General features: G+C 39.6%; 2 protein-coding genes across 2 annotated transcripts; one reads left to right on the top strand and one right to left on the bottom strand.

Moving 5' to 3' along the window:
• Positions 1-1,353: 1,353 nt before the first annotated feature.
• LOC145469732 (uncharacterized) lies at positions 1,354-26,507 on the top strand. Its single transcript, XM_081453518.1, has 2 exons — positions 1,354-2,304; positions 22,905-26,507. The coding sequence occupies exon 2, from the start codon at positions 22,979-22,981 to the stop codon at positions 24,827-24,829; it is 1,851 nt and encodes a 616-aa protein (XP_081309644.1). The 5' UTR covers positions 1,354-2,304; positions 22,905-22,978; the 3' UTR covers positions 24,830-26,507.
• LOC145469800 (uncharacterized) lies at positions 11,475-15,196 on the bottom strand. Its single transcript, XM_081453611.1, has one exon. It carries the CDS (start codon positions 13,562-13,564, stop codon positions 12,926-12,928), a length of 639 nt encoding a protein of 212 aa, XP_081309737.1. The 5' UTR covers positions 13,565-15,196; the 3' UTR covers positions 11,475-12,925.

Here is a 26,507-nt window from a genome sequence, read left to right as displayed (position 1 = left end):
TTAAAAAAGTTGACGTGCAAGAAATCAAGGAGAAGCGCAGAAGGGACTGTTAAAAAGAAGGGAGAAGGAGAAAAGAAATGAAATATAATTTTTTAAAAAATGTTATTTAAAGGTCACTTGGCCCGGTGGGGGGGGGGGGGGGGAAGTCCCACGTAAAAAAGGTCGGGAATGCTCTTTAAAAATTTGAACTAAACTCTATTGGAGACAAAAGTGGGCGTGGCTCCAGCGTACAGGCGTATAAATAGGTACCAGCAACTTTTTGGACAACCTGACAGAATACTGGAAAGTAACCCATCGATGGACTAGCACCCAATCCGGGAGGAAGGGGGGGGGGGGTAGCTGGTGTTTTCTAAGAGTAGCGAAGATATGACGGATCTCTCAACTATCTCCAATACACAGAATCGTGAAAAATGTTGCGAGTTTGTGGATGTGTGATTTTGTTTCTTAAAGGAGACCCCATAGACCCAATTTATAAATGGCTGCTAATTGAAAATTATTTTGTAAGTATTAAAATTAGCTCAACTAAACTAGTTTTTGAGTTGATAATTAACGAATTTTTACTCTCGAACGAGGTTAGTTGGGCTTATTTAAATGCATACAAAAGAATTTTAAGTTGGCAGCCATTTCTGAATATGGTCTATGCCGTATGGAAGCACATTAGAAATAAATTATAACCCCTGTTTCGTGAACAAACATTAGCGCTTTAAAGGATTTTCACCGGGGCAATTACTGGCCCAGCAAATAATCAACCTATCAAAACCAGAGCAAACGCTTTCAAACAAGCGATTTCCCGCGCTTTTCGCCAGAACGTTTCCTTACAAGTGATTTCCCGCGCTTGGCGCCAGAACGCTTCATCTATAGCCATGTATTTCCCGCGCTTGGCGCCAGAACGCTAGCTTCCTTACTAAGGACTCTCGCGCTTTTCGCCAGAACGTTTACTTACAAGCGATTTCCCGCCCTTGGCGCCAGAACGTTTCCTAACTAACTATTCTCGCGCTTGGCGCCAGAACGTTTCCTAAATAACGATTTCCCGCCTTGGGGCCAGAACCATCCTCACTAGCTACTTCCAGCGCTTGGCGCCAGAACGCTTTGTCTCTAGGTATTTCTCGTGATTGGCACCAGTGATGTGTATTTGTTTTGAGATATGATTGGCCTATTTTGCTGCTCAAATGAACTAACTTCAATTCAAAAATTAAAAATCTGCGTCCTGCTGTTTTGTGTGATGGCATACTAAAGGAGAAAAGGTCTTGTAAGTCCCCTTAAATACAGGAAATGCAGCTTCAATACTTAAAAATACAACAAACATCACACTTTATTTTCTTCAAAATGTCAAGCTTATTACATTTTGCTGCTTAGAAATACCAATCACACCAGCCATTCGAGGCAAGGTTAAAAAGTATGTAAATAGCTTATATCTATCTTTTACTATTATATCTCTCAGTTAGTACGCGCGTTGTGATTGGTCAATTTAGCGGGCCGTATTCTCCTGTAGGACCCGCTAATATTTCAAGTTGTTTTTGTTGCCAAACTGTTCCGTGATTTATCGCCAAGTGTTCTTAACTTTTATAGCAAGTAAAAGTTTGAAACTTTCTTTTACTCTAAATTGTGTAGTAAAGCGTGCTAACGACTTAAAAACAATTTCAAATTGGCTCGTTTTGCTTTTGACGTGCGTGAGAAATTTGAAGCCGTTCCGTGTGAATAGAAATCGTTCACGAACGCGCGTCAGGCACACAGTAGAGATATAATAAATATCTTACTAACCTCGTCCTCTCGGTCCGTACTGTAAGTTACGGATCCGTAACTTACAGTACGGACCTCGAACTCGGTTAGTAAGAAACAAGTGACAAGTTGTGTTTTTATTTGTTGTCTATTAGAGGGAATAGGGGAAACGTATAATTTCAGAGCTGAACAAAGAGTTTCCAGCAATCTGATTAGTTCAGCGATCCCTTCTATGAAGCGGTTTATATAACATTTTTGAGGCCTGGCTGCTAAGCTCGCCACCTTTTCGCAAGTGGACATGGCGGACAGTTGGTGAATTAATTTTTCATCTATTCGGAAGACATTACCCTAAGTCCAGGATATTTGAAAGGATAGAGAATTTTCAAAATGACTCCTGTCATCCTTGGACCAAAAATCCTTTCAAGAACTCGTGTTAAAGGCAGTTAAGAATCGTAAACGCAGTGGTTACGTTGATTGCCAGCAGGTCAGATCGATTGACCGAAATCTGTTTTTCTCCAAACTAAAGCTACTCATTTTGAGACGATCATGACAACAGTGGATGAAGTCAACAGCGATAAAACAAAGGTACCGGATGAATTTATTTTTTGTAGTGTTTTGCTTGCTTGTTTTACTGCCGAACTGGATGAGTAAACTAATTCACAATCGATGTAAGCTTACATGTAAGCTTCTTATTAACGAGCAATTGGGTCCCTGTTTTATGTTTTAGTCCGTATTCTCTTTTGTTCAGCTCTGAAAATATACTAAAACAATTATTTGCCTCAGGCTCAATGAATGTTAAATAACATTTTTTTTACCTAAAAACACCAATCACACCAGGCATTCAAGGCAAAGTTAAAAAGTATGTAAATAGCTTATATCTATCTTATAACATTTTTTTACCCAAAAACACCAATCACACCAGGCATTCAAGGCAAAGTTAAAAAGTATGTAAATAGCTTATATCTATCTTATAAAATTTTTTTACCTGAAAACACCAATCACACCAGGCATTCAAGGCAAACTTAAAAAGTATATATATAGCTTATATCTATCTTATAAAATTTTTTTACCTGAAAACACCAATCACACCAGGCATTCAAGGCAAAGTCAAACAGTATATAAATAACATATCTATCTTATAACATTTTTTTTTACCTAAAAACACCACTCACACCAGGCATTCAAGGCAAAGTCAGAAAGTATATAAATAGCTTACATCTATCTTATAACATTTTTTTTTTTACCTAAAAACACCAATCACACCAGGCATTCAAGGCAAAGTCAAACAGTATATAAATAACATATCTATCTTATAACATTTTTTTTTACCTAAAAACACCACTCACACCAGGCATTCAAGGCAAAGTCAGAAAGTATATAAATAGCTTACATCTATCTTATAACATTTTTTTTTTTACCTAAAAACACCAATCACACCAGGCATTCAAGGCAAAGTCAAACAGTATATAAATAACATATCTATCTTATAACATTTTTTTTTACCTAAAAACACCACTCACACCAGGCATTCAAGGCAAAGTCAGAAAGTATATAAATAGCTTACATCTATCTTATAACATTTTTTTTTTTACCTAAAAACACCAATCACACCAGGCATTCAAGGCAAAGTCAAACAGTATATAAATAACATATCTATCTTATAACATTTTTTTTTACCTAAAAACACCACTCACACCAGGCATTCAAGGCAAAGTCAGAAAGTATATAAATAGCTTACATCTATCTTATAACATTTTTTTTTACCTAAAAACACCAATCACACCAGGCATTCAAGGAAAAGTTAGATAGTATATAAATAGCTTATATCTATCTTATAACATTTTTTTTACCTAAAAACACCAATCACACCAGGCATTTAAGGCAAGGTTAAAAAGTAAATAAATAGCTTATATCTATTATAACATTTTTTACCTAAAAACACCAATCACACCAGGCATTCAAGGCAAAGTCAGAAAGTATATAAATAGCTTACATCTATCTTATAACATTTTTTTTTTACCTAAAAACACCACTCACACCAGGCATTCAAGGGAAAGTCAGAAAGTATATAAATAGCTTACATCTATCTTATAACATTTTTTTTTACCTAAAAACACCAATCACACCAGGCATTCAAGAAAAAGTTAGATAGTATATAAATAGCTTATATCTATCTTATAACATTTTTTTTACCTAAAAACACCAATCACACCAGGCATTTAAGGCAAGGTTAAAAAGTAAATAAATAGCTTATATCTATTATAACATTTTTTTACCTAAAAACACCAATCACACCAGGCATTCAAGGCAAGGTTAAAAAGTATATACATATATCTAAGCGATTTCGCAAAAAGCACTAGGTGTTTGCTTGGATTCGGGCTGTAAGCTAGCGACCTTAAACCCAGGGGGGCTCCGTTAAGGCCAGACCGTGCACATGGCCGAAGCACTGGTCTATCTGCTGGTGGTTTGCTGGCCACCAGCTGCCAAAATCAGGGGGGAGGGTAGAGTGTCTTGTACTGACACCCCCAGCTAGCTACACTTTGAGTTTTTAGTGTTTTCTAGGTATTTTACTCAGTTTTTAACCTTGTTCAAGGCTTCTGTGTTGACATGGCATCCTGCTGGACTGGTCCATGTCACGTGCATGCGTGAGGGACCAATCTCCCAGCCAGACGGGGGGGGGGGGGGGGGCGTGGTCAGAGGACTTTTGGCCGGTGGGACTGTCTTTGAGTCAACGCGGGCATGTTTTTGCGAATTTGGTCAGATATATTTATAGCTTATATCTACAATGAAACTTACTACATTTTTGCTGCCTGGAAAAACAAATCAAACCAAGTCTTCAAGGCTAGGTTAAAAGTATACATATATAGCTTATATCTAGCTTATTACATTTTGCTGCCTAGAAATACCAATCAAACCGGGTTTTCAAGGCAAGGTTATTTAAAAAGTAAAATCTCACGTACAAATAGGAAAGACCTGTTAACTGATATTTGGGCAAAAAGCACTCTGTTTCGGACTTAAAACTCATCACAAGGTATACGACCAAACACAATACTCTAGTCTACAAAGCTGCTGCACATCACCGACAAACTTAGTAAAACAACAGCATAAAAAAACCTCGACCTCCTATCAAGCACCAAGTGAGTTGTCATTTCAGTGTAGAAGAAACCTTACCCTGACATTGGTGATAGAAGTCTTTTGCCTAGAAACACATGCATTAGGATAAGGCCTCGACCATGGCCATACAACGGCGAAAACGCAGCTTCAATTCATTTTACGGTTAGGCCTACCGTCTGCACTAATCCGTCACATGCACGAAAACGGAGCTATTCGAAAACGCTCTTCAAACCGAAGGAACATGAAAACGGCGGCTTTGCGTTTCAGTGTGTACAGAAAACAATTTTGAAAACAGGTGTCTACATAAACGATCGCGTCACGATCATTATGTGATTTCCCTGTTCGAGCTTTTCTCAAACACAAATCCAAAAGTAACCGGTAGCTAGTGTGGACGAAAACATTTGATGCGTTTTGATTTTCATATCTCTTCAGGATAGCGCGGACAGAGTCTAAGGTTATCATTTATGTAAAATGTCGAAGTTTTGTTGAATGTCTATCTGATAGTGGTCAATGCGCTTAGCTACAACTATCCACAACTATGAAATCAGTCTACTCCACGAGGAACAAAAATATGCATTCCCAACTTGTATTTAAAAAATGCGGATAACTTTGAGAACATTAGAATATTGGAACATTTTAAGACGAATTCTTCTAATCCTGATATTTTGCTTTCTCAAGCGAAGCAACCGAATATGCTTCAGTGAATTTACTTTTTAGGAATCTTATAGATGGTCATTGCTTACTGAGCCTATATGCCGTTTTTGCTTATATGCAAACTGAATCGATCAGGTGGTCAAAAAGATCTACGGACCATCATGTTCTGCATGCTATTTGTTCAGTTTTCAATTCACACGGATTCTGATTCAGTAAATACACAAAAGTTTAAGTTCACTCTTTGAGAATCCTCTGTGCTGATAAAAATGTCATGCATATAATAAGTAATTATCTAATATTTGAGCCAGCTCAGTTAAGGCCTCCAACACCTGCCATGGCATGGCTGTCATTAAGAAAACCGCTAAGATTAATAAAGAACAACATACCTGAATAAGGACTAATATTTTCTTTTCTTCAGTGCCAAATTGAACGTTAAAGGAAAGTAATTTTAAGGTGAGCTATCCTTTTCAATAATAAGCTAAGCTCACCGATCCATAGCTATTAGTAGGTTTTAGTGACCGTTCTCAAATTCATTAATAATTCATCAAGTTAATACAAAGAAAGTCACCACCGTCAAGGAGGCTATTGGATACCCGGTCTTAATTAGCATATATTTTGACGATTTTACTTCTCCGTGTACCCCTTAGTTTTTGTTTCGATTGACGACTGAAGATATATCAAACACTCGACACTTACTCAAACCCCTTGAAGTTCGTCAAAAATACTCCGCTCTGCATCGTATTTTCAACTCCTTTCTTGGTGTTTGGGTGTCCCGATGAAAATAAACTGCTTCTCGATCTCGACTCTTCGTTAAGTCGTTGAAATTCTTCTATTTTCTTCCTCGTAACAATCGTTTTCTCATGATCAGGGCCAAGCACGTTTTCCCGAATTTCAAGTCCCTTCTGGAGTTCCTCCAATGCCAATTTCAATTTACCTTGGATCCTTAAAGCATCACCAAGACAAACGTGGGAAGGAGCAGTATCTGAATGGTCCCCCAGCATTTTTGTTTGTATCTCCAGAGCTTTCTCGAGCCTTCTCTTGGTCTTGTCGGCGTAATCTCCCGAATTATTTTCACCTGCGAGGGTCATGTACGAGTAACCAATCCAGTATAACAACGTAGCAGCCCAGGGGTGCTCGCCAAGCTCCCTTTCGTAAACTGGCACAACTTTGTTTTCCCAAGTCTTGATTGCTTGTAGATTGTCGTTGCAATAACAATAGGCATCTGAAAAAAAAAAAAAAAAAAAAAAGAGGAAAAGCGATTAAGTCTCCTTCATTTTCTCCCAAAATTAAACTATCCTGCCACAGCCTATATCCAACGAGTTTTGCTGAGGCCTTGATAACCTCGTTATTATGTGAAAACCGGAGTCCAGTCTGGTCCAATTCGCGGGGGGGGGGGGAGGGGGGGAGTGGGGTGCGGGTGGAGGGGATACTCATAGAAAAAAATTGGGTGGGGGTGTGCGGCCGTTACCCAAAATCCTTAGCCTTTTTATGACCAAAATCTGCGCTTTTTTCCTACCCCATTTATGACCTGATCAAAAAATCAATACCCTATTTATGACCTGATCCTTTAATCAATACCCTATTTATGACCTAATCCTTTAATCAATACCCTATTTATGACCTGATCCTTTAATCAATACCCTATTTATGACCTGATCCTTTAATCAATACCCTATTTATGACCTGATCCTTTAATCAATACCCTATTTATGACCTGATCCTTTAATCAATACCCTGTTTTAGACCTGCCTGGACCTGCCCTACAATTAGTCACCTAGTTCAGAGCGATGTTAAGGCATTGTTAAGGGCTTTTATTGATGTTCTTATTGATAATGATGAAAAAGTAGCTTCTTACAAAAAAAACAAACAAACAAACAAACTCCCTTCAAGACGAGTGCAAAAGCCATCCCTACTAATGACCAAAATGGCCAAAATCGATACCCTATTTAATTCTAATTCAGAGTATTCTATCTGTTTAGAAATGAAGGGATTAAAAAAAGATTATTTACGTTTTGCACTTGACGAAGTTTTCGAGTTTGGGCATACTGTAGAATCCATGACGGTCATATGGACTAAAAGTAATAGTAGACATTACAGCTGTCTCCGCTCTACGATTATGGTTTCCTTTATTTTCTCATGAATGATTCTCTTGTTATTGATTTCTTTGTTTTAATCAGTAGTGGTTTTAGTTTTTTCAAATATAGTTATTTCGTCACCTACGCAGGTGAGAAATTTTAAAACATGAGCGGTAGGTACCACTCATGTTATGAATTTTATCGCCAGGTAACAAAAAGAACTCCTTGCGATCTTTGACGCTAGTTGACCCCTATTTTTCTTTTAATGGATCATTTCCTCTACCCATTTTCTACGTTTAGCGAAAAAAAAAGAAAATTTATTGATTAGAAGTGCACCATCGAATTCTGACTACCATGGGAAGAAGGAAAACGATAAAGGCCCTGGGGAGAACGCGTAACAAAACAACTGAAACAACAGTGCATGCATAATAACCATAACTTCAAGTTCATAGCACAAGTTACAATGACACACCAAAAACATCGCTGATTATTAGAAACCAAGAATAAGCGTGCAAACTAAAGAGAGCCGAGGAAAGAACACGCGCAAACACGATGTTTGTGAGGCAAAGCACGCATAATACAAACATCATTGAATATTACAAACCAAAAATACACGTGCAATCTGAAGGCAGCCGAGGGAAGAGCACTGCACAAACCCTGCGTTTGCGAGGCAAAGCACGCATAACATAATATACGGATTTAGCCAAGCATAAAACTGAGCTCCCGATTGCAATAAGTTAACCAGTAAAGGACAAAAAAAAAAAAAAAGAATTTGTTTTTCTTGGATCAGAAACTCAAAAAATGATCAATTGTGGGCATGCATGTAAACAAACTATACCAAATAAGCCTACCCAAATTTTGCAAGATTGTAGAAATCACGAACGCAATACATCAGGTCTAGGGACTTTCCAAGAGACGATTGTGAAAGGAATATCTCGGAAGAAAAGTCAACAACGTGCTAGAGGTTAATTCACGCCGAAATTGTTCCTTTGCACGCAACTCGCGCCTTCTCCCCCACAGTAATAACCTGGCTTGAGCCTGCTATCCAATCGAAAACCAGTGCCGTGAGCAGCCATAAAACTGTACTGTCTAAATTGTTTCCTAGTCAAATAAAATGAGGTCATCCTATGCAGGTCATTAATAAATATAACATGACATAGCTCAAGGAGCTTTTGATTTTATCAGTTTGTGATATTTACGTCCAAGATCACAGTTACCAGCGGCGACATACAAAGGAACACCTAATTTCTTCCGCATGGTTATGCCTTCCTGGATTAACCCGCGGCCTTTCTTTTCGAATTCTTTTCCCTACAAAAGGAAAATCATCCTGGATTAATATAGCTCAGTATAAATGGAAGGGACCAGATCGTTGGGTTAATTTGCGTTAACCAAGTTCAATAACCGATTCAGAAAATTTGCGATAAACATTTCATCCATTTTAAGCATTTTTCAGACCTGGTGGGTTTTTACTTCCTCGTAACATAAATATTTCTTCTTTTTCAAAACAATGTACTATATTAAAAATGTAACGTAAACAGCGGTGATAGACATGGTAAACCAGTTCATTTTCACACTAAACTTCGTTATCTGGAGAGACGGGTTTCACTTGAAACTTCGTGTTATTAAATTACTGTGGGTCGTTATTCTCCCACCTGGTTTTTCCCAGTCAAGATTCCAGACCCGTAAAAATAACGACGTAAATAGATGTCACAAAATCGTAAGACTACAGTTGCTTTGAAAATGCATGTTGCTTAACTAGCATAGGAAACGTCAAGTTTATTATAAAAATACATTGGTTTCCCATGTTTGTCATCGCTGCTTATGTTATATACTTAATCAAGCTAGGTTGGCCTATAAAAGTATATCAAACAATGAAAGAGCGCTCAGGGAAGCAGGATAACTTTGTCAATGAAATGTTCTTACCCGACGAAGATAACACAACCCGAGTTTGGTAGTGGTGTGCGCATGCGTCTCACTCTTCTGTTTGTCGTCGTCTGAAAATTCCGTACGGATATCATACGTTTCCTTAAATATACTAAGAGTTCCTTAGTCACGCCTGAGGTGAGCCGCGTCACAACTCAAAAGCCGCCGGAACCCAAGAGAATTTAAACTGTCTGCAAGCCTTTCCTTGTCATCGCAATCCCTGGATATTTCGCAGCACTTCTCATACAGTTGAGCACATTCTTCGGGCGGTGATACAACTTTGACCAAGAAGTTCAGGACTTCAGTACCGTTAGCAACATTGATAGCAAACAATTTCTCTTCTTTAACAGTCGTGTCTTCAAAACAGTTCTTAAACGCTTCAGTGATGTTTGCTTTCTCTTTTCTGAATGTGGAGATGGCTTCGCAAGCTTTATGTTTGGTGATGAATAGTTTACTTAGGATTTTGATCCGTTCCAGGTAATGATCATTAAACTTCTTCTTAGTATCGTCACCTTCGCTGCCCACGGCTAGGGAACCACTCTCTTTCCTGCAGAAGGGTTGAACTAAAGGATGTGCGCTGTACTTTCCTTCTTCGGTTGTCTGAAGAAGTGAGTCTTTCACCATCTTAGTCTTCACTGTCTCTACCTCGGCTCTGGTCTCAAAGAGAATCAGCATATCCTCGGCAGAGAAAGTCGATGGGAAAACTGAGAGACGGACAAGATTCCTTTTTATGTCTCTGGGAAACTCGCGGAGGAATTTTCCCAATAAATTATAGACGTCTTCTGAATTGTTCTTGAGGATGTCAATAGGGTTATTTCTAAGTTGTTCCACCAAAACTTTGAGGTTGAAATCGTTCTTCAGTAGGTACATATTGTTAATAAGAATCAGTGGCATCCCACCACAAACCTTGCATACTTCCTCCAAATATTCTTTGCAGACTACAAAAACATCTTTGAGTAATTTAGCAGATGAGGTGGTGTCCATTGGCTCAAGATGAACCCTGTGTATGTCAGCTGAAACAGTGTTTACGTTTCTTCGGGTAACTTTATCTTTGGCGCCGAAGCTAACAGCGTCTGAGCGAAGCCGTCGAAGTCTTCTTGTTCCTGTATATCTTCTGTGTTGTCCAGTACAATAACAGTGTCATTTTGAAGCTCCGACAGTTTGTGAGTCGCCTGCTGCTTTATGTGTGTCTTCCCCGTTCCAGAGAGAGCAACAAAGACGATCATACGCGCATCTGTCGACAGTTTCTCCATGATTTCATTTTCAACTTGTGTTCTTTGGATGTAGTTACGAGCCTGAACGGGAATGTTGGCTGAAAATTGTTTCTCTGCAATAAAAATAAATATAATTTAGCCTGTTTAAACAAAAACTCGTCATAGAACGGTCCGAATGCTGTTGTTGAATGTTTATAATGCACGTGGTCAATGGCCTTAGTTACACCAAGCTATTTACGGGTATGCCACTTAAAATAGAAGAACCAAATATTTCAAACAAACATATTAAATAGGCAGAAAAAAAAAATCCAATTGGCGGAAGGCAGACCATTTGGCTATTTACAAGCATGGCCGAGGATCTGAACTAGAGTCTACCGAGAAGCAACTCCGGCTTGGTCAGAGAGGAACTCTTTAAGCACTCGGCCACAATGCCTCCATAATTAAAACTAGCTAAACATATATTCCGAGCGGAAAACAACAAGGTATTCGTTCATAATGACAGAGCCATTTTGGCATGCAAACAAATTTTCATTTTCAATTCAACAAAGAGACCCCTATGTCAATGTCTGATAAAAACCATTTGAGGAAATGATAGTTTTGAAAGAATAAAAATAGTAACCGAGAAACCACAACAAAGTCATAATCTTCTCATCTATAGAAAGTATATCCCTAAAAAGTATACCTTAGTTCTCAGCTTTCAATGCATAAGTTATTATAACAGATGACTTTACTGTAATACCACATAATTATTGTACTGAAAACATTTCACTAAAACTTCAATAAAAAAATGATAACGAAAACCCCACACGTTTTACTGTGATTCTACTGTGCGAGGTCATTAAATGTGCCTCGATATATCAAGAAACGAGTAATGTAGGATACAATGATGCAAGGGACCGCCAACGAAAATGCTGCCGGTATACGCAAGAACTGTAAAAGATCTGATCAGCCAAAAAGAGTAATAATAACAATGAAGCAAGGCTGATTACCACGTAGAAAGCTAAACCGGACGTCGACATGATCATGGTAGAGTCGAAACTGAAAGCCAATAATTGCAACCGTAGACAGCTGTTTCGACCTGGTTGGGTCTCGTCAGCACAGTGTAGCAGCAAAAAGTAAAGCAACCGGCTTGTGGACCGATTGTCTACTGAGGGCCTGATTACATAGCGAATTTCAGCCCGGGCTGAAAAATCTGAAAAATCCCATGTAATCGAAACGGAATTTCAGCCCGGGCTGAAAAGCAGGAAATAAGATGGCTGCCGCTACGAAGTAGAAGCGATCTCAGTGGAATAAAGGCGATAAAATAGAGAATCTCTCTAATTTCAAAGCTTAGATGGAATATAAGAACATCGAGACCAGGTTAAACAGCACGAGGCTGTCAGGAAAGCCATGAACTCGGCAAGCTTGAGGAGATATTTTCTTTCTATGCAAGTACGTCTTTCTGGCTAAGAGACAGGTTTCGTTTCAGTTCCATCATCATTGTAGGATGTTACTATCCCAAAAAGTTAAAAATTGAGCGCCAACAAAAGGTCAAACTACGAGAGAAGCAATGCGCCTATTTTCACGATTCGTGTTCTCAGCGCCATTTTGATTCTCTGGAGACTTTATTTTCGCACACAATTTCATATTTGGCGCCGAGGCTAATATTTCAGTCCGGGCTGAAATTCGTTATGTAATCGCAACAAAATTTCAGCCCCCCTAGCCGGGCTGAAATTCGCCATGTAATCAGGCCCTAAATACACATGACAATGACCTCAGATGAAACTCAAGTCCAAATGTCTGCGGATTGGCCAATATATCACATGTAAGAACCGTGATCCCGGACTTTAAGCAAAATCCAAAATATCATGTCGTTGTCGCGATAAGGACACTGCGGACAGACAAAAACTGTCTCACAGAAAATGCAAACCATGTTAAAATTGAGCGGCATATCATATCTGATCCGATATGCGGCTCATTTCTAACATGGTTTGGCCATGTATTTTCTGCGGGACAGTTTTCTGATCGGTTTTAAATCAGGGCTTTTATAAAGCCATTTTACAGTGGTACAATGATCAAATTTTTCCCCCTCGATTTTTTAGGTTTATCACATAGAATTCCATGAAAAAATAAAAACGCCGTTTACCGTTTGCAAATGTCTACATTAGTTCCGGGGATATTTAAGTTTGAAAAATGTGGAAAATATGCAAATGAGATGACTGATGACGTCATACACTCAACCCTATTTCATATCAAGTATATAAATAGAGCTATCAATTTTACCTGAATTAATTCGATTATGCAGAGAATCATAATGAACACTTTAATGACAATGATGGCAATGTTGGAAATTGATTTTTTCCTGTAATGCTGATCATGGCAATGCAAATTAGCTTCTGTCTGGTTGAATGGAGTCGGTGTTGCGACAGCTGCCTCTGAACACTTGTACGTCTTAGGAACAATAAGGGTCTGGTTGCCACAGAAGATCCCAATCATGACAAGAATAAAAATCAGTCGACAGCATACATGTAGAAGGTAGACCCTCCTGAAACGGTCCGGTTTCTTTTGTTGATCGCGTTTGAGTTCCCGAAGAGTGAAAGCACCGTAAAGCATGAAGGATATCGAGAGGACAAATAAAACGATGTAAACCAAAACAACAAAATACAGGGGCGTAAACCACTGATTCATTGCAGAAGAGTACTCGTCATAGCAGAGTTGTTTGGTGATAGAACTGGTTTCGGGCTCACAAGTGAATGTCTCTCTGTTGTAGGTGCTTTTCAGAAAAGCAATAAATGATATCCCAAAGAATACAACCAAAAATAGTTCAATGCCTCCAGGCAGTGTTCTTGATCGAAGCCCAAGTTTAATTATTGAATCGGCATCCATCGCGGCATGAAGGTAAGTTCTTCAGATCTATTGTTCAAAACAAAAAATTACATAAATACTTAATTAAATTAAAATGAAACTTGTTAAAACTATATCCATAAACCCACGAGTGTGAAACTAAAAATAAAACATCCGACCTGATTTCGACAAAACACCACAAGCACTGTTGTGATCATTATGGAGTAATTTGCCAAAACTTGAACACTGGAATCTCTCCTATGGCTAAATAGTTATTACGCATAACAATAATTAATTCAACAAAACGATGATGTATATACGTTCGAAATTTTGCCCGTAAAGAAGCCCCATACAGTGCCGATACAGCGATCATCCAATGTTCTTGTAATGAAAAGTTTTTATATAAGCTGGTTGTATTACAAATTTTTCCATGCTCAACAGTTGCGAAATGCAAATCGAATGAAAATGGTCGAATTTCAGCCCAGCTGGGACTCGCTAAATTGAGTCTGAAGATTAAATCGAAGACGTCGTTTTTCTCGGAAACACAAAACTATTTCAAGGAAAAAAAAAACTACAGCCTATTTGCACTCTGGTTAGGGGCAAGCTATATGCAAAAGACGAGCGAATTTGAGTTTTCCAGCCTTGCCGAAGAAATTTGACTTCGTTTAATTTTTGTGGACATTTACAAGCCGGAGACCACATACCACAACAAATAACATAGGTATGTAAGAACGAGGAAGGTTTACGTTGACGAAGGATTCGTTTTCGGGTTAGTTGATTCGTTGACTTCCTAAGAAGAATCCACAATTGCATGGATGAGAGCAGGAAAGTAATGCGCGTTGCCTGATTGAAGGTCTAAACGTTGAATAAATTCCGCACACTTTCACGTACTTTCTTCAGCTGAATAATATTGTCTTGTCATTTCCGGCCTTTCGCTTTTCGCTGTCACGCAAAACAAAAAGTATACAAATGGAAAACCATTCAGTCGATAAAGCTAAGAAATAGTGATGTTATATGAAATAATTGAAGAAGACACTTCTCCAAGTTTTAGGTCTGGGCATTTTCCCAAACTTCAGATATTCGTCGAAATATTTCGCAGAAATTTACAGAGCCAGTAAGGCAGGATGAAACCGCCATGCTGGTGTACCTAGATCCTGGAACACCAATATGGCGGCTAGAAAATAATGTAAACATCTGGAACTTACTTGGGCTATCTACGCGACTGACTATTTGTACTGAACAAATAATCATTTACATAAGCGCTTTTCCTGATGCTATAACTTCTAAAAAGACTAAAACTCATGAGATAAGTATATATATTTCGACAAATCCGATCGTAGCTCTGTGTCACGCACCGCCATAACTCATATCATGTGTTGAAAAGTTGTAAATAGAATACAGTTATATAATTGTATAATATACAAAAATTCTTCTTTTCGCTAAACGGTAAAACTAACCTAAAAACAACAAACTCAGCACTAGCCGTATGGCCGATTGCAAAAACATTTTTCCAAGAAGTTATGTGTGTCATACCAGACTTTATTGCCTGCAGTCTGGCTCCAAAATTACTTCAACGCCACAAAGTCATTAAAACAGAATGTCATCCGCTATAATATAAGGATATTCACAAGAACATGTTCAGCCTTAAATCGGCAGAATAATATGAATATTCAGTCTGGGCCGAAAAAAACAATAGTCTTACATATATATATATAAAAGAGTGTATAAAAACACATATATGACCTACGGATTAAAAACTCAGTTCAGTAGCATCAAAATTGCTTACAGAAGGTCCATTTTCCAAGTTGAGTAGCTCATAGCTACTTTGATTAGTTAAGCAAACGCTCAGTTTAATTAAATTCGGAGTGTGAATGGATGAACTTACCTCTCAGTTGGACTGCAATAATTGGCTGCCTTTAGTGTCGAGATCTAAATTCAGCAACATGATTCCTGTGAGACACAGAAACACACCACGGCATCATTTTATCATGATACCGCTAAGTTACAAACGTAGCTTGTTTTAAAAAAAAGCAGTATAGGTAAATTGGCCAAATGGCACAGCCATGCGCAACGTCCAGAGACGTTCGATAAAATTACAGCCTACGAACTTACCACCTCAAACTAATCTGAAACAAGGATCCTACTTAGAAAAGCCGACTTCTCTGATTATCCCTCTGTACACAAGCAACAAGTCTACAGAATTTCCTGTTTGTAACTGACAGCACTACCTACGGCAAACTGCCGCTTAATTAATAAGCAGTTTGTTGTATAAGACCTAGGCTTATACAACTTCGTCAAGGGAATTTGAATAGGCTTTTAAACGGAGAGTCTTATAAGCGGAATGTAAAAAACCGTTTCGCAATGAGTTACCGTGTTGATCGGAATACGTTTTCCTTATACTCGTTCAGCTTCAAAAAATGGCATAATAAATCGAGCTCATATCATTTTAAACCAGAGGGGGGCTTATAATGGGAAGATATATTTTGTTGTTTACAGGTAGATGAACCTATATAACCGGAGGGACTTATAAGCGGCATTTTACGGTATGGCACGCTTTCCGACATTCAACCAAGAGTTCCGTAACTTTTGTAACGGGGTATATGGCGCGAAAATGTCTGGAAATTTCGGAAATTGTTCAACTTTCGAACTGCGAATAATTTAACCGAATTCCGGGAACTCCGAAAGGAAAATGAAAATTTCAAGTAAAAATATTTCGAAAATTTGGTTAAAGCTCGCCAGATTGTACTCCTTTTCCGAAATTTTTATTGGCCGCTATAAATTTCAAGACATTTAAATCGTAATTTGTGGTGAAAGGACAGCGCTCTGTGAATCTGCAGAGTCGAGAAGCGCTGAAATTTATTGAATTATAAGATAATAGTTTTCTGATTGAAGGAACTGATATATGCTCTGTTATAAAAGCCAAGGAATATGCCTGCTAACAAGACATTTGACCTTCTAACAATTTGATTCAGTCTGTGCTTGCATGACCAACAGCAGATAATTGCATGTTCCTGTTTTTATCAACTTGTAGGAAAATAGCGTGACTGTTCCTGTTTTACGGACAAGTGTTTTTTATTACAGCTTTGTAAAAATATGACATTGTGTTCAAGAATCTTAAGGTGTCAGAAATGTTGTTCCAAGTAACGGCCACTGATTGTTTTACTGATTTTAAGTCAAAGTGAGTAGTTAGGTTTAGGTACTTGAGAACGTCTGCCTTCTATCGTATTCGCTCATTTCGTAACTGTGTGAGTTAGAGCACCTACCTTTCAGTTAGATCAGAATAATTGACTGTCTTTAGCGTCTACTTCCAAATTTGCACAAACGATTCCTATAAGCGAAGAAAAATACGACGGTGTCATTTGATCATAGTACTGGTTTGTAAACCAAAGTACGTTGTGATAGCAGTATTTGCAGTTGTTCATAAATGTCCTCTTCCAGAACTGCTTTTTACCTTTTAATCAAATCATGGCTCAGTCATGCTGAATTTACCGGCGGAAATGTTCGAACAAATGTTCGAAAAAAGCGTCTTAATCGTAATCGTAACAAGTATGCAAAACATCATTCTGTATCTGTTGATAATTAATCTATCTTGTTGTTCACTGGCTAGAAGTGCTCAAGCTTACTGCAGTAAGGTTATACATTGCCCAAATGAAGGTCTTAGGGTTATTCCGCATACCTGCTCTCCCTTCTATATAGAGCTTGAATTGTCAGCCAAGAATTCAAAGAGTGTCAGGTGAAACTATTTTTCTTCAGTCATATGCTCACGTCGCACTTTCCCGGAAAACTCTGCATACATGAAGAACAACAATGGTTCGAACACAACCGTTTTAACACAAAGTAAACTTTATTTTAATAAGCGCTCCCAAAACCAAACTCGGTGTTACCGACCTTCACCACAAGATGTTACTAACTTTTTTAAAGTAAGTCTTTATCAACATCCCACCAACAGAACTCCAGGAATTGATCAATGCGCTGTTATACAAGCCAAGGAATATGCCTGCCATCAAAACACATGACGCAGGGTCACAAACAACGGAAATTGTCCAACATTTTTTACAAATCAGTTGTAATACATTGACACAAGGAAAATCAAACATCCCACGTGGGGCTCGTTGAAGCCATTTGGCTGGATTTTTGGCGGAGACTTGCGGCATTCACTGCCCTATTTCAGATACCCTGCAGTATAGGCGTCATTTTCGAACGGAACGCTCGATAGACCAGGTTTTCGATGCCGCTTTCTTGGATTGTGACCAGTAGAGGGTTGGGGAGATGCGGGGAGTGATCCATACATCATGAGCCAGAGCTAACCGGAAGCTCAAAAATTCGCCAGGTCCGGTTGCTATGGGGTGATGTCATTTATCTGTTAGGTTACTGTCATCGCAAGACTTTTGCGGTTCTATTGTGGTTAGCGATAATTGCTTTCAGTGAGAGTAATTGTGTACAAAAGTAACCTGGTTATTTTCAGATATGATCTGGCCACATAATTGATATTTTATAATAAATTTTCATAACGCGGGAATATTGCGCGGTCATATATATAAAAAAAAGACTTCGACTTCGAATGAACCCGTCATCGGTCGTTGAAAACGGACACAAAACGAGATCTGCCTCTGAGTTAGAAGATATGGTGTCTCTCTGACGCATTTGTGCGAAATTGAGCCAGTTTCCAATCGAATTTGCCTTGAGGAGTTAAAGAAGGCGCGTGGGTTTTCTTTTCACGGGAAGGGAAACAAAGGAGCTGCCCTGACTATACATTTGGATTGGTTTTCGCTTGAACCATAAAACAGTTGTTTAAAACCAAACGAAACCACCAGCCACGATTGATTTGTACATGAGTTCATTCACCCAAAAACGACGGAGAGAACCAGAAAGTGTTTTCAGGTTGCGCTGCCCGTGACCAACCTCCCAGAGCATCGAATCAAGACAACAGCTTCAAAACTCAACAAGTCAAACGCACCAAGTTAAGTCTTCCGATTAATATTTTATTTGTATCATAACTTACACCCATTGTCATGCTTTTAGATTGAATGGGGACTAGATAGCTACTAAAATGTTAAATCACTATTTTCATTCGTGGGTTAGACCCTAAACTGAAGTCCATGGTACACCAGTTTTCTGAAAGACGAATCCAGATATATAGTAAAATCACCATGTAGCCACATATTATAAATCCGCTCTGGTTTTCCCACGGAAACGTCCTCGCAGTATTTCTACGTTACCGAGTGCTACAGGATATTTTACAAAAACCACAATTTTTCAGTAATGCGGGACACTATAGGAAACAAAAACAAAAAACAAAATCGTCCTTTTTCCCTCGCTCGTTCATATCATACGAACATGTGACACATCCTTTTTCTGGTTCATCCAAGCTTAAGTCCATGCAATACAGCTGCTGAGAGCTTCGGGATATGTAACAAAATCGTCATAGTTATTTTTCCGTCGTACGTGACATTATAGGAACATGTTACATATCCTTTTCTGGTTCACCCAGGCTGAAGTCCATGCAATACAGTTGCTGAGCGCTTCGGGATATGTAACAAAATCGCCATAGTTATTTTTCCGTCGTGCATGACATTATAGGAAAATGTTACATATCCTTTTCTGGTTCACCCAGGCCAAAGTCCATGCAATACAGTTGCTGAGTGTTTCGGGATATGTAACAAAATCGTGCTATTGATTTTTCCGTCGTACGTGACATTATAGGAATCTGTTACTTATGCTTTTCTGGTTCACCCAGGCTGAAGTCCATGCAATACAGTTGCTGAGTGCTTCGGGATATGTGACAAAATCGTCATAGTTATTTTTCCGTCGTGCATGACATTATAGGAACATGTTACATATCCTTTTCTGGTTCACCCAGGCTGAAGTCCATGCAATACAGTTGCTGAGCGCTTCGGGATATGTAACAAAATCGTCATAGTTATTTTTCCGTCGTGCGTGACATTATAGGAAAATGTTACATATCCTTTTCTGGTTCACCCAGGCCGAAGTCCGTGCAATACCGTTGCTGAGCGCTTCGGGATATGTAACAAAATCGCCATAGTTATCTTTCCGTCGTGCGTGACATAATAGACACATGTTACATATCCTTTCTGGTTCATCCAGGCTGAAGTCCATGCAATACAGTTGCTGAGCGCTTCGGGATATGTAACAAAATCGCCATAGTTATTTTTCCGTCGTGCGTGACATAATAGACACATGTTACATATCCTTTCTGGTTCATCCAGGCTGAAGTCCATGCAATACAGTTGCTGAGCGCTTCGGGATATGTAACAAAATCGCCATAGTTATTTTTTTCCGTTGTGCGTGACATTATAGGAACATGTTAGATATCCTTTCTGGTTCATCCAGGCTGAAGTCCATGCAATACCGTTGCTGAGTGCTTCGGGATACGTAACAAAATCGCCATAGTTATTTTTTCCGTCGTGCGTGACATTATAGGAACATGTTACATATCCTTTCTGGTTCATCCAGGCTGAAGTCCATGCAATACAGTTGCTGAGTGCTTCGGGATATGTAACAAAATCGTGATAGAGATTTTTCCGTCAAGCTGTTTCCAGAATCGCTCGGCATTTCTCGTAAAGAATCACATCATGTACTCGAGATTTCTATCGCTCTTGAGAACTTTGACATAATTTTTGAGATAATTTCCTGACTGCCCATAACATTAACAGATTTTCAAAGTGTCGGTGCACATGATCTTCGAATTCGAATACTAGAAAATTCAGATTATTTTTGGAATCGCTAAGCAACAAACATGTATACAGAGAATACCCTAAACAGGTTTTAATTAGGCTTTCCGCGGAAAATCTGATAACATTTCTGACTCTCGGATATTTCTGGGCTGCTGGGCATAGTCACTTCGCTTACTGAATAACAGTGATAACTGAGATTAGCGAAAACGTTTCATCTATACGTGCTCCGTAGCTTTACAAGAGTAAGAAATGTATCAAAAAATCTAAGTTTTAAACTGGCGTTTGTGCCCAAACCTAGAAAACACATTGTTCCAACGTTATTTTTTCTTTTAATCCAAATTCTTCACGTCAGTCGCGCGATTTCCCGAATCGCCGACTAGTAAAATGTTTTGTATCTTTCTGACAAGATGGAATTGTCTTACAGTAAATATAATTTCACACTTTAGGAGTATGACACATTCGTGCAAAACTTGACGCGTTTTGTGGAACATAAACGATCACCGACAGGGATATGATTACACTGGAATGTTGTAAGCCACTGGATATCCCGTGGACATGTAGGACTAAAAGTTCTACATCTCCACGGGATCCCAGGTCTGTTTTTTGGTAGCCTGCAGTGCAGGCGTCTTATTGGGGCGAGTTAGCGTTACAACCTTGCGACCGCCTTTTTAGACCGCCATGTTAGACCGCCATGTTAGACGGTGGGGGATGGGGGAGGGGAAAAATGAGAAGACGCCTGCCCGAAAAGGCCGTTAAAATGCGAAACACCTCCTGATTAGTTGCGCTTCACTGCATTTCCGGAAATGAGCGGGTAACCTATCAAAATGAGGTTTTCTCGACACCGGAAGTCTCACAAGGGTACACACCACGAGAAGTTTATGCTAAGCCGCAGGATGTCTTGCATTCTCACAGAGGTACGTGTTGCGCTAGCGACTTCAGACGTACAGAGTATTTTAGAAATACCGGCAACTGATGAGATCCACATGGAGGATCGAAACCATGGTCTTGCCTGAACTAAGCCGAACAATGGCATATAAAACACGCAAAACAGTTAACAGGACTTGCGCGTAAACAGCTACATTTGAATCATGTGGTGCCAGAACAACCAAAGGAGGAATAAACCTATACATCGAGCAAGAGAAACATAAGCTCGATCAGATAGCTGCAAGAAACATAAGAATGTCTCTAGACAAACGTATAGCTTTCTCAAAGTAAAGCTACAGCGTCTCCGAAGGAAATCGAACGAGAACAAATATGATATCCGTGATAAGGATCTACCTACAGTGCTTGTAAACAGTTCTAGTCACAACCGGGCCTGGTGTCACAATATAGAAAGCAAGTAAGCAACATGTTCACGGTAAATTTCATATTTTGTCCCTCAAAAGCAAATTCATGGATATATCTTGCAATAGAAATGAGCCTAAACAATGCATAAACACATGGCAAATTACAGAGGTGTCAAACTCAACGAGTCGACATGCAGATAACAGCGGAAACCATGCAGACCTATGACTTATAAAAATTTGCCATAGCACGATCTAACGGCTCAACTCCGCTTAAAATTCCTCCTTATTACACAACATGAAGTGCCCTTCATGAACACGAGTGAAGCGACAAGAAAGGTCGAGTGACCGAACAGAGAACGGCAAATGTGCAAATGTCACGAACCGTAGAAGTCGTGTAGCTTAGTCAACCCCATTTTACGTAAATATTAAGCTTTTCCCAAAGCCAGTGGGTAGCACTGCCAATAGATCTTTTCCGGATACCAGTGTGGAAATTGCGTCTTTTTGCTCCGTTCCTAATTCGCGAGACATTCCAAGTTCACATAAACGCTTGAGAGATTCCTCGAGAGCGGAATCGAAACTAACAACATCACTTTCGACAGAGTTTGCCATGTTTCTTACCCGCACGAACGAAACGAAACTGACTGACAGACAATTGACAGGCAGGGTCAAGCCGCACCAATCAGAAACTCCGTTTGTGGGCGAACGGAGTTTCCTAAAAGAACAATGACCTCGGGCAGGCGAGATTTTCTCCGCTCCACCCCTCCCCTATCCTTCCTCTTGCCTATCATTCACCCCCTCGGTAAAACTTTCTTTCTCTCCCCAGTCTTCCACTGCATGAAAAATTCAAGATGGCGGCTAAACTATTTACGATGTGAGCGCTCGCTCGAAAAAATCTCGCCTGCTCTGCAGGCTAGTTTTTTGGTTGCTAAGAACGTCTGGCTCGTTGTGATACTCTTAGTCTCTCCATACTACGGTACGCTCGGGCAGACTGGCCCAGTTTGGCGGGACTTCCCTTACAAATGCGTCCTCAATCTCAGCATAAACACGCAAAAACGAACTTGGCCAATATACGGCCATCTTGACCTCGCGCTTGTTAATTAACGTATACATATGAAGGAACAGCGTTACTAAAAGATCGATCTGCTTTTCAATTTACTGCTTTCGCGTCAAGGTCAGGTGCTTGCTACGGTCTGAATTAATGCTAGGATAACTTTTACTACTCTCTCTCAATTTTCTTGTGTAGTACATCTAATGTAGTCTAGTTAAGTCTAGTCCTATTTGGTTGAACATTTATTTCAATGTTCCTCATTAGGCCATGTCACTTTCAAAGTATAATATTAATAGGGCAATATTAAATATATCAACTTACAGAAACGTTACTCTTTCTTTTCTTGTTCCAAGAAGGAAAGGGTATCTTTGGCGCGTGACTCATTCCGTTGCAAAAAGGGAAAATGAAATAGTCAGACTGCGTCTTCATGGCTGAAACTGTGGAACGTTTTGAGAAAAAGGCAAGGTTTGAAGATGAAAACGAAGCCGAATTGATTCGAGAGAAACTCGAGCAATTCTTGACCAACATTCTGGCGGAGGTGGAAAAGCGAGACAAGCGATTTCAGAGCACTGTTATTAAGAGCGGAAGTGTTTACGAAGGAACAAAGGTTTGCCAGCCAGATGAATTCGACTTCATGATCAGAATTGACTCACTCACCGACAAACCATTATTTCGTCCATGCAACAAAGGCGAAGGCTACGTCAAACTATTCGTTGCTGAACAAGAGTGGGAAGAATTCAAAGATGACGAAGGCTTCTTCAACCCACATATGATCTCCCGTTTCTTCAAGAAACTTGTCAATGCATCTCTAAGTGACACCGAGCTACCTCAAGGACTGGCCATCAAACGAGTAGCGCAAGACGTGTTTAATGAAATATGGTGGCCTGTGTATTCTGGGCTACTGGGAAATATCGATGGCCAAGAAAGTTCGCCTGTGATGTACTCGGAAAGTCACGGACCGGCTACAACACTTTACATTGAATGGCAAGGCGGCAATAGTTATAGAAATCTAATCGTAAGAGTGGATTTGACACTGACTTTGGATTATCACAAATCCAAGCTCCCTGTTGAGTTGACAACGTGTTCCCAAGAAATAGATCCAATTCTTCAAAAGTGCGGATTCCACGTTGTTCCCGCTGGATATGACAGCTGGCGTATTTCGTTTTCCATGGCAGAAAAAGAAATTCTGGCCTTTTCTCCGGACGGTTTTAAAGCATGCTGTCGAGTCCTGAAAGTCATGAGAGATGAGACATCCAAGAAACTGGGATGGGATTCAACCTTGATTCCATCATACCTGTTGAAGACCGTCCTTCTTTCAGAGCTGTTCGTAACGGACCGCTATCGCTGGGATAAAAATTGTAGGGGCCAAAGGACAATTCAAGCTTTAGAGCTGGCCTTGCAAGGTGTGAAGACGGAGACAATTCCGAACTTCTTCATACCAGGGCAAAATATCCTAACTGTGGCTGATCACGACAACAAACTGCGCCAATGTGTCCTGGAAGACATGTTAAATCAGATCAAGGGTTTGGAATTGGCGTACACACAAAAGGACGCCAAGAAGAGAAAACAACAAATCAGGGCTTTACAAATGACAGATTTGGTGGATTACATGATCTCAGGCCTCCTTACTGGAAAAAACCCGACTGCTGTTTGGAACAAAATGTTTTTAAACATTGAAAACCTTCCTTTTGGTCCTTTGGGTAGACGTGGCTCTCGCCGGTTTATGATCTTTGACCTCAACACCACAGAGCTTGACGAAGGTGGCTACAGAAGGTTGATCCAAATATGGAAAGCGTTTGAAGCTTTCTTTAAGAAGTTACTGAATACTCTTGAAGGGGAGCTAAATTTGTTGGCTCGTAAATTCTACATCAGAACCTGCGAGATGAAAGAGAAATTCGAGTCTGAGCACAAAGGGCTTTGTGAACAACAAGTCGAGAAGGTTCCTCTTCGTCAAATTGTTATTGAATGGTTGGATGAGCTTGTTTCTTGTTACACTAAAGAAGACAACTCAAGCTTGCCAAATATTCACAAAGCAATTTCTCCGGACTACAAGGCGTCAGGTTTCCTTAAAGACGTTGCTGATGTTACAGTGAACGAAGGTGGTGAAAAAGGGCTTGCTCTTTTAAAACAGCGTATTGAACCGTTCCTCTCCATGGTGCCTGAGAATTACATCATGGCCGCTGTTGTTGATCATGTTAGCCAAATAATTCTGCACTCTAAAGAAGTATGGAAACGTAAACTCCATTACATCACGATACCCGAGTTAGATTTAGATTGAGCTCAGTGTGAGGAGATATTGAAAACGCCACTAATGCCAGGCGAAATTCCGTACTACGTGGACTCTTGGTTTGTTGTTCAGTCACAGAGCGATGACACTAGATTTTTAACATGCCATAAGTGGACAACTCTGCTAAGTAGACATTTTCTGTTTCCAAGTTTGTGCATGGTAAGTGGCTTAACTACATGACATTATGTCGAGCAGTTAGGTTAGGTGGGGAAACTTTTGCATATAAATTGGCCTTTGATGTCTGCGGGTTGTCTATGGCCGGACAACAGTTTTCATTATGTTTTTAATTCTAAACGCTTTAAAACCTCAGAAACAGGCCTTGGACACTGATCTATTGCATCAAGTGGAGGCTACCAATCAATCTAGATACTTTCGTTGCTTCATGCCTTGACTGTGTTATTAGTTCATTATGTTAGACCCATTTTTAGACTAGTAGAACTGTCGATCTTTTTAACAGAGTTTTTATAGTTTCTGACAGATAATCGAAGTCATCTCAGATGGCTGAAAATTTGATCCATTGATTGCATGTTTGTCATTGATCCATCCTCATTACACTTAACAGAATAAGGGCTTTTTGAAAGTTAATTTAGCGCTGAATTTTTTGACTGCACATATGTCAAGTGAACCCAGTTTATTCCGTTGTGCTCGTTTCAGTATCCATGATATTAAGTGGAATCGAAAAAATAAAACAAAAAACCTCCTTGCGACCGATTTCAGCTTCCACCGTGCCTGTAAGGAATCAGTCTTCACAAGTTAGACTAGTGTGACCCTGAATTTACTATCAAACACTGTACAGCCCCATTCTTTGGAAGGTATTGTTTTTGATGCACGACATATACGCGTTGTCTCATGGTTTCTTCTACAATGCTTCAGCTTGCTGTAGAGGCAACTTGGACCCCTAGCTACCCCTTCCATACTGTGCCAAATTTCCCACCCCATCCACGTGGGGAAAAATTCCCAACACAAAAGCGCATCGAGTAGTCAAATGCCCAGGGTTTGTTCGGGAAGATGTTGATCGCTGCCTCTATTTGACAGTTAGATTAATCCAAACGTAAGGGAAGCTTGAGGCTCATCAATATGGCATAAGTAAAGTGAAGCCTTGGAGCCGACTGGCTCATAGCTGCCGGAGCTTATCCCGGTTTCTGTAGCATGAAGCGGTTAGGAGTAATTCTACTCCCCCTGAACGAGATGCTGGTCTATCGCAGATTTAATAGTACTTAAGTAATAATGCAAGAAATTATGCTTAGAGATGGTCGATGAATTGTCAAACACAATTTAGGTCGGCACACACCGGGGGACATATTGGGGGGACATGATTAGTGCAGGCACAAAGATATAAAAACTTCTGGACTGTCTAACAAATTAGAGCAGGTACATGATATACCTGCCCTTTACGTTAATAAACTTGACAAATCGTCATAGCACACGACCTACCAGTTCTTGGGTTTAAACTGTTTCACAAATGCGTCCTCAGTCTCAGCGTAACCTCGCAAAAGAGAACTTACGATCTATTTCAGGTTCCACTGTGCCTATAAGGAATCAGTGTTCACAGGTTAGACAAGTGTGACCCTAAATTTACTGTGAAACAAAGCCCTATTCTTTGGAAGGTATTTTTTTTGATGTACAACATATACGCGTTGTCTCATGGTTTCTTCTACAATGCTTCAGC

This window comes from Orbicella franksi, chromosome 15 (genome assembly GCF_964199315.1).
Source record: "Orbicella franksi chromosome 15, jaOrbFran1.1, whole genome shotgun sequence".
NCBI classification, from domain to species: Eukaryota; Metazoa; Cnidaria; class Anthozoa; order Scleractinia; family Merulinidae; genus Orbicella; species Orbicella franksi.
Note: the sequence above shows the minus strand (reverse complement) of the source record. Positions and strands in the feature narration are given on the sequence as shown.

Bases quoted from the DNA above. Each gene is read 5' to 3' on its own strand.
- LOC145469800 (XM_081453611.1), bottom strand. From the start codon at position 13,564: ATGGATGCCGATTCAATAATTAAACTTGGGCTTCGATCAAGAACACTG.
- LOC145469732 (XM_081453518.1), top strand. From the start codon at position 22,979: ATGGCTGAAACTGTGGAACGTTTTGAGAAAAAGGCAAGGTTTGAAGAT.